The sequence below is a fragment of the Antrostomus carolinensis genome, unplaced genomic scaffold (genome assembly GCF_000700745.2).
Source record: "Antrostomus carolinensis isolate BGI_N321 unplaced genomic scaffold, ASM70074v2 scaffold14812, whole genome shotgun sequence".
NCBI classification, from domain to species: Eukaryota; Metazoa; Chordata; class Aves; order Caprimulgiformes; family Caprimulgidae; genus Antrostomus; species Antrostomus carolinensis.
The window spans coordinates 7,179-15,673 of NW_010300308.1; the positions used below are offsets into that span (position 1 = coordinate 7,179).

The window sequence follows — 8,495 nt, forward strand, 5'->3', positions numbered from 1 at the left end:
CACTGGACGGGGACAGGGCTGTCGCGCTTGGACATGACACCCAAGTGACACCAGAGGAGAAGGATGGACAGCTGCAAGGTTCAACAAGCTCTGTCTGTGGCCTGCTTTAAAAAAGGCATTTATTAGCTGTAAACCTCTGTTGTGGCATATAGAAAACTGGGGAGAGGAGTGGGCGATGGATCAAGTCTGAATCCTGGTAAGAGTTCTCCTTAGAAAAACGGTTAGAGGAGGAAAAAAAAAAAGACAGCTTTGAAATCAAACCTGTCCCGAAAAAGAGCGTTTCTGCTAGTTAAAAGCCTTTAACTAGAAGAACTTATTGTGTGGTTTGTTTTTTTTCCTTTATAAACATAGTGCATCTGCAATCAGTGAGAATTACGGTCCGTCTAGAAAAGGGCCTGTGCTTGGGCTACAGAGAGGCTGCTGGTGGTGAGGGCACGGTGGGGCACAGGGTGTTAGATGTGTGCTTCGGAGGAGGGACAGCCAGGCAGCAGCTCCCCATTCACCGCCGCCTCCGAGACCAGCATCTTGTCTTTGCCGGAATCCAGATGCTGTTTCTTCAACATCCTCTGATGGACCCAAGGGACGACAGAGAGCACCAAGCTACCGATGATGGGGGGGACTCCGGCAAAATAAAAGGCCACGTCGTAATTCCCAAAATAATCATTGAGGTATCCTGAAAGAGAAGAATGATGGTGGTTATAGCCACGTCAGTCTAATGATCCCTTGTTTCATCCCTCAAGTGAGAGCTGCAGCTTGCTTCAACCACCAGATTTGGGGAGATTTGGGATTTTAAAACAATCTTTTTTGTCATTGCATTCCTTAGGGTTTTTATGCCCTGGATTAAAGGATGTGTGCAGCCAATGGTGTGTAGCAAGGAAGCCAAGAAGCAGAGCCTCAGCCATTGTTCCTATTTAACAGGACACAATCAGACACATCCCAAACGATCCCAAAGGCAAGCTGAGACAGTGTTAAACAGAGCCAAACACTTCAGGTGGCTCTTCCAAGTGCCTTGCTGGCCAGGAGGCAAGAAGAAAAGTGGGATGGGACTGTTCCTCTGGATATTGCCTCCAACTGGAAGCCCTGCTTTGCTTACGGATATTTTATCTACATGGGGATGTCAGCTGAAAAACACACACTGCCAGTTACAAACAAGAACCAATCCCTTAAAGGCCAAAGAGGTTCTGCACTTGCTAGTTTGGCAAGTTCTGACACAGCCAGGTATCCTCGGAGAATAACGCATTGCCATTTACTGGTGCTGGAAAATCCCTCGGAGTTTTCTCCTGCGTAGACACTTGCCTGGGGATTACATCCATGAAATGAGCCCCTTCGCCCAGCCCTGTGCCTAGCGAGCCCCACACAGGAGGTTCTGCACCAGCACCCCGACAGCAAGAGGTCAGCAACCCCCACGGCCCTTCACGAGAGCGTTCAACTGTTTTTTGCTGCCAGAAGCAGAAGATCAAAAGCGTTGATAGAGTCTTAATTTGGCGATTGCTGATGCAGACGTTCTGCTGTTCAAGGGCCAGCTCTGTCAAAGTGCTGGCTGTTAAGGACATCGTGGCTATCACTGTGATTAAACACATACCCAAGGCTTGGGAAGACAGAGGGTCCATCTCTAACTTTGATTCAGCAATCCAGGGGTTGTACTTACTCGTTAGCGATCAGTCCCCAGATATCTAAAGGACTTCTAGAAAACAACTTTTAGCTCAACTTCAAACAGAAATCAGTTAATGTGATCTTGGGTTGCTCTTGGTCAACTCTCTATGGTCACCTTTCATCTGCTCAGAGAAAGGCACTGAGATGCTACAGGATGTAGCACGGAGTGATGCTACGCTCGTACTTCAACCCCCATGTGACATGATAAGCCAGAAAATTCAAAACTATATAGAATCATAGAACCACAGACTGGTTTGGGTTGGAAGGGACCTTAAAGCTCATCCAGTTCCAACCCCCCTGCCAGCAGCAGGGACACCTTCCACTAGACCAGGTTGCTCAAAGCCTCATCCAACCTGGCCTTGAACACTTCCAGGGAGGAGCAGCCACAGCTTCTCTGGGCAACCTGGGCCAGTGTCTCACCACCCTCACAGCAAAGAATTTCTTCCTCACATTTCATCTCAATCTCCCCTCTTCCAGTTTCAAGCCATCACCCCTTGTTCTGTCACTAACTGCCCTTATAAAATATGTCTGCTCTCACACCAAAATATCACCATGAGTGAAAGCCACCACAAGCATCTAGTCCCTCCCAACAGCTGGTTCCAGTTCGCACACTGTGGCTCTACCAACCTGCTATTGGAGTACCCGCAGTCATGGGCACGGCCATCAGCCCCATGAGGTACCCTATGGCCTGGGATGCCTGCATGGGCCCCACCAGCTCGAAGGCGATAGGGGCCATGATGGTGGTGAAGAAGCCATCGCAAAGGCCAAGGAAAAGGCAGATGACAATGACGCCCTCAAACCCTTGGCACTGGGGGATCATCATGCACAGGATGCCCAACAGCATGAAGGATGCAACCTGGGGAGACAAAAGGGGACATGTCATTGGGGTGCTGGATGAGTGGGGATGGGCAGCAGGAAGTGTCATGAAGATGTCACTGAATAGGTCAATAACATTGCCTCCTCCTTTGGACCCAGCAATGACATCCATCCTCTGCTCTTGTCTCGGAGAGGCCCTTAAGAATAACCTTTTAAGAAGCTTTAGGAAGGATTATCTGCTGGATTAGCTGCTAGATTTCATCAGTTTGCTTTTCAAAAACCACAGGAAGGTGAGAGGTGTCCAGCAGTTTGGGAAGAGTTGGGACCACAGAGTCCGATTGATGAATGGCCACCAGGATCTCAGGTCAAGTGTGTAACTTCTCTGTACATCTTTCTATAATAAATTTTCTTCCCTAAGAGCAGACAAGGGTGTTAGGTTCTGGTCGGTAAAGGATTTCTAATCTGTGGTTGACACTTATTAAGCAGAGTATTGATACTGATACAGAGTTGCTAACCCCTGACCTGCAGCAGTCATCCAGCAGCTACACGGAGGGTTGGACACAACGTACCTGCAGGTAAATCTTCTTCAGCCCTGGAATGCAGTCACCAATGCGGCCTGACACCAAGCGCCCCAGCCCTGACATGGCCCCAAGGCAAACCAGGAGGATCCAGTCCTTTTTGGTTTCTTGAAATTTCTTCTCCACGTATTTTACCTAGGATGGAGGGAAGGATGCAAGGACACGAATCATTAGTAAGTGAATCCCCAAAAAAGGGGACAAGACTTCCTGCAGAGGGCTCATGGCTTTGGGGGTGGATGTGTGACCTTCATGTCTGCACCACACTGACCTGCACACACCACCTCTGCCCACCCCAAACCCAACAGCCCCCTCCTCTCCTGCTACCAATGCTCATCCTCAGGAGCCACAGGAAGCGACTGCTCTGCCCACCCTGGCACAGAGAAGACACAGGAGCATTAAAAAGCTGTCTCATCCCATCACTATTCCTGTTTACAGAACTCCCCTGCAGCAGTTTCTTAGCTTGGAGGCTTTTGGTGGCTCTGTTCCTACTGCCCGTCTCCACCTTCCCACCTCCTCCTCACATACACAGAGGAGCCCTTCCACTCCGGGCAAAAGGACCTCCCTCCCCTTGCAGTCCCAGCCAAGGCTCTCACCAGGTTCATGTAAGGTACGAGATATCCCAGGACAGCCGTAGCAATCCCAAAGGCCCAAATCCGATAGGTCTTTCTCCGGAATACCCGCAAGTTGAAATACTTGCGTGTCTGGGACCAGCACTGCTGCCGCATGCTCCGGCTGCCCAGCTTGTCCTGCCCATCGTGCTGAGAGTCACAAGAAGGTGGCAAGATGGGCCGATAGGTCAGAGACAAGAATATCTGGATGAGCATTAAGGCACTGAGTACTTGGAAAGTATGCGCCAGCCCAATGGCCTTCCCAACCATCTTCAGGAAGAAGGGGAGCGGCACGGAGATGAGGCAGCTGCCACCGGCCACGATGCCGTTGGCCAAGCCAAGGCGGCGCTTGAAGTAGTGACCAAGGATGACCAGTGAGGGTTGGAAGGCAAAGGAGCTGCCACAGCCAAAGAGGATCCCATATGTAAAATAACGAACTTCCAGAGACCTAGTGGGAAAAAAGACACGTCAAGGTGGTTACATTACGCAGAGGAACCTTCTCCCCTGCAGTCCTGCAAAACCTGGAGTCAAGACCCAAGTCCCCCATACCACAGGTGCTACACAGATGGTCTGGCCTTGAAGAGCTTATTCCCTAGCCAAAGCAAGGATTATCCTCATTTCACAGCTGGCACATTAAATCTTCAGGAAAACAAAGTCTGGCTGGGGAGTGCTTTCTGCAAAGAGGAGAAGGCAGCAGCCAAGCTGCCCTCCTTGGGAAGCTGACCTAACTTGAATGTTTTTTCAACTACAGCAAGCTAGATTTTCTAAGGTAGGCAGAATGGGTTATTTTTAGCTAGAAATCCTTTTTTTTTTTTTCCACTGAAGGACTAATTGAAAACATTCTGCACCCAGAGTTTGAAAGCAGAAGGCACCAACCCTGCTGGTTACAAGGCACTTAGGAAGGGAACACTGTGCTTCTGCCCAGGCTCCAGGCTGGTTAATTAAGTTCCTCTTGAAGCTCCTCTGGGAGCTTCAATTAGACAGTTAATAGATCTTATTTGTACCTTACATTGGCTGCACTCAAGGCAGGAGCAAAGTGGCTGCTCTACACAACAGGTGGAAAGTCCTGAGAGCCCTTGGAAGGAACCATTTCCCAATTGCCAGCCCAGTTTTCCCAACAGAAGCAGCTGAGAAAGGAGCCTAAAATTAGGCACTGCAAATAGCCTCTTGTGCTTCTCTCCAGACAAAAATTTTTTTCTTCATCCCCATGCAATACATTCAGCTGCTAAAGTCTGCCATGAAATACCACATGGGAGGAGAGTGCAATGGAAATGTTTGGGCGGTTCACTGGGCAAGTGATGCTGCACAGACAGGGTCTTTACTCCAACACTCAGAATGACTCGTGTGAAATACTGAGCGCTGCTCAGGAAGCAAGCGAGAAGACAGCAGCCCAGATCCAACGAAGCAGTTTGAAGTTGAGAAAACGTTTACAAGCACATAATTTCTTCCATTACATGCTCATCTCTTTAGCTAGCCAAGCAGAAAGCAGAACACGCTTGCTATACCCAACGGCTCAAAGACAAATGACTGTCATAAAAGGATTTCCAGCTACTCCAGAACGAAGCCACATCAGAAACCTCCTCCGCAGGAGCCAAGCAAGCAGCTGGGCTACACAGGCTGTCTCCGACCTCCCACGCACCAGCCTTGCCCATCTCAGCTGGGTCACACCAGCTTTGGTACTGCAGCTAGGCTGACACGTTGGATACGTGGAGACAAATGCCACGCTTCCCATCTGCTCTCCACTGATGCCAAGACATCCCTGCATGAGCAGGGCCTCCTTTCAGCCATGCTTCTTAGCCAGGATTTCCCACCCTGCTTGATGAGAATCAGCCAGCTGCTCTCCAGTGGGAAGGGTGGCATCATCTCCATCAGATAACAAAGTCTCCCATGGATTAACGACATCTCCTGGGACAAGGAGGTCTCCTCCAACGGCTGCTTCTCACTTACAGCTCATAACAGGAATGGCCCTGATTTGGCCTCACTGGGGGATTCATCTCTGCAGGAGAAACTGGGCAGAAATTGCAGAAGGGAAGGAGAGGCAGATGAAAACGGACTCAAACCTCACCAGGGAACACTTAATGGTGCAGAAGAGGAGGGCTGGGAGGGCACTGGGGGGCACATGAAGACAGCTCTGCTGAACTGGTCGCCATCTCCCATTCCTCATGCTAAAACATTCCCCTTAAAGCTGGAGGGAAGGTGAAATCTTAACACAACTGGGATTTCTCTCTTCTTGAGGGCAAGTAAGATCTGCAGTGGCTTGAGCTGATGACGAGTGCAGAAGACAGCCCAGGAGCAAAGGAAAACCCTCGCCTCAACCCAGAAATCTTCAGCCTTCCCCAGAGCTCTGCTTTTCAGCTTATTTTGCTTATTTAGTGGTTTTCATAGAAAACTCCCAATATTTTGAGAGTAGGAGGCACTGAGCAGGAGCTGGGTGCTGAGGTCCTGCTCTGCAGGCTTGGGGATTGAGTGTTTCTTGGATCAACTTGGCGCCATGCTGGGAACTGCTGCTCCTCTGCTTGGACAAAGCAAACCCATTTTAGAGAAAGAAGGAGATAAAGTGTTGATTAACCATCCAACTCTGCCTGAGCCCACCAAACCCAGGCTGCAGCAGCTCCCAAACAGCAGCTCCCCTTGCACCAGTGCATGCAGCACAGCTGGCACTGGGTGGGTCATCTCCAGTTGTGGCTGCAGGGAGTTGGCAAGAAGAACAAAGAAAAAAAAACAACCTTCTCCATTGTTCTGGATGAGTAGGAGCCACTAGCTCCAAATTTTGGGACTGGCTTTCACCATCCAGATGGAGCACTGCCAAATCCTGCAGCCCTGCTGCTCTTCCTCCGGCTCCAGCCCGGCTGTGCTGAAGGCAGCTTCCCTCGCCGTGGTCCAGCTGCAAAGGGGCTCCTTTCTGCCTTAAAAGGCAGCCAAAGGAATGTCAACCCAAAGCGAGAAGGCAGGAAATGGGGATTTCAGCTCTGGACCTCTCCTGGAAATAATATTCTTCTCTGCCTGTACTCTTGGATTTTTTTTTGAAGCCCAACACAACAAGCCACTGGCAGCGACATGGTCCCAAGAGCTCTTTTTCTTTGCACGGACATTTTACAATAGGGGGGGGAAAACTGTCCAAGCTTCGTTGATTAGAAGGAAAGCAAGATTCCATGGGAAGCGGCTGTGATGTGTACGGCCAGGAGTCCGGGCACACCTTCCCTCGGGACCCATTGCACTTTCCCCGATTATGATTATCTTTTGAAATACAAAGGGGTGGCATCTGCGGAGGAAGTCACAGAGGGTGGTTCCTTCCACGCCGCTGCCCGTGCTGCTGCCCAAGATGGTTTTAGCATCTGAAGTCCCCCAGCTGCCATCGGCCCCAATCCCTGAGGCTCTGCCAGGAGGCTCAGAAGCTGCCTCCCTGCTCCCAGCGTAACAGGGGCTCCCACAGCCAGGGACTCGGCACATATCTGTAGGGAATCAGGGCTGGGGCAAAGATGAGAGACTCACTGACCAGGATAAAGGGGAGCTGGTGTCCCACTGGGCAGGGAGGAGCACAGCACAGGCAAGTCGCCCTCCTTGGAGAAACTACAGTGTATTTGCTTGAAAAACCCCACTTCTTCAAGCATTTTAATTAACAAAATATTGATTTTAACTGAAATCCAACCCAAAACAGTGTTTTTATTCATAAAAACTGGGGCCAATGATGCTTGGGAAGGTGTCTCCACGCTGCCTTTGAGACTCCATTTAACAAGTGCCACATCAAGGACCCCAGAAGTGACCTCTTTTTGCTCCTACAAAAATGCAAATGTGTTGAGTTGGAAAGACTCTCGCATCAAATCAGGTACATGTGCCATCCAAATGCACAGCGGTGAGCACTGGCCAGCAGAAACTCATGGCACGGGATCAGCTGTGGAAAACGAGGAGCAGCAATCGCCCACGAGCACCCACATCAACTGCCCCAAACCCCGTCTGCCTCCCCCTCCCCATCTGCCCTGCATGGAAACTCTCTCTTGTCAGGTGTAACCCACCAAAAAATTATTTTAAGTGTTAATTTACTTTCGGTACCAAATGTGAGATGGGTTTTGTCCACCAGCATCTCTTTGGAGCTGCCTGCAAGAGGCACGCCAACTGCTCGCTGCCTGTTTTACAGATCAAATGAAGGACCTGAGGGCTGAAATCCCATAAAATGAAGTTCCTCACTCAGGTAAAACTCACTCTATTGTTACCTGAGGACAAAAGAGCACTTGGTTCAATTTGGAGAGAAACAGGCTGTGCGCACGTGGGCTGCAGATGAGCTGTAGGGATGCCAGGAGATCTCTCATCTAGATGGAAACCACCTGCTTTGCCCCAAAAGGCAGCAGCAACATGTAGGAAAGGGTGGTACAGGGAACAGTGAGGAAGAGGAGCTTGCTGAGGAGCTGGACAGCCCCTCTGCAACCTTACTTGGTGAAGGAGCTGGAGAGGAGTCCGATGAAGGCAATGGCAGCTCCCGAGGCTGCTGTGGTCCTGCAGCCGAGACGGTCGGTGAAGATACTGACGATGGGAGAGCAGAAAAAAATCATGCCCATGGCCAAGGAGCCGACCCATGCTAGGGAGAGAAGGAAGAAAGGCAATGGTTAGGGTGGGACATCAAACAGGGGCCAGGAGGGGAACAACCAGGGCCTGACTCCAGCTTGGAAGGTGGTCTGAGCAGAGGCAGCCCCATCACACTGTTAATTAACAGTGCAGCTCATAAATAAACACGGTTACTGCCCGTGCTGCCGGCTGGCGTCATGGTGGGGGCACAGTCTGCAGGGTCTTGCTGTTTGCCCCGCTGATGAGGCACGGCCAGGTTTTCCTTTTATTCCCCTCTGCT

The 8,495-nt window shown here is 50.5% G+C and overlaps 1 protein-coding gene across 1 annotated transcript; it reads right to left on the reverse strand.

Annotated features, from left to right (window-relative positions):
• Positions 1 to 434: 434 nt before the first annotated feature.
• SLC16A2 (solute carrier family 16 member 2) lies at positions 435 to 8,224 on the reverse strand. Its single transcript, XM_029083779.1, has 5 exons — positions 8,084 to 8,224; positions 3,641 to 4,103; positions 3,039 to 3,182; positions 2,281 to 2,509; positions 435 to 673 (listed from the first exon to the last, which is right to left on the reverse strand). The coding sequence occupies exons 1-5, from the start codon at positions 8,206 to 8,208 to the stop codon at positions 453 to 455; spliced, it is 1,182 nt and encodes a 393-aa protein (XP_028939612.1). The 5' UTR covers positions 8,209 to 8,224; the 3' UTR covers positions 435 to 452.
• Positions 8,225 to 8,495: the final 271 nt, after the last annotated feature.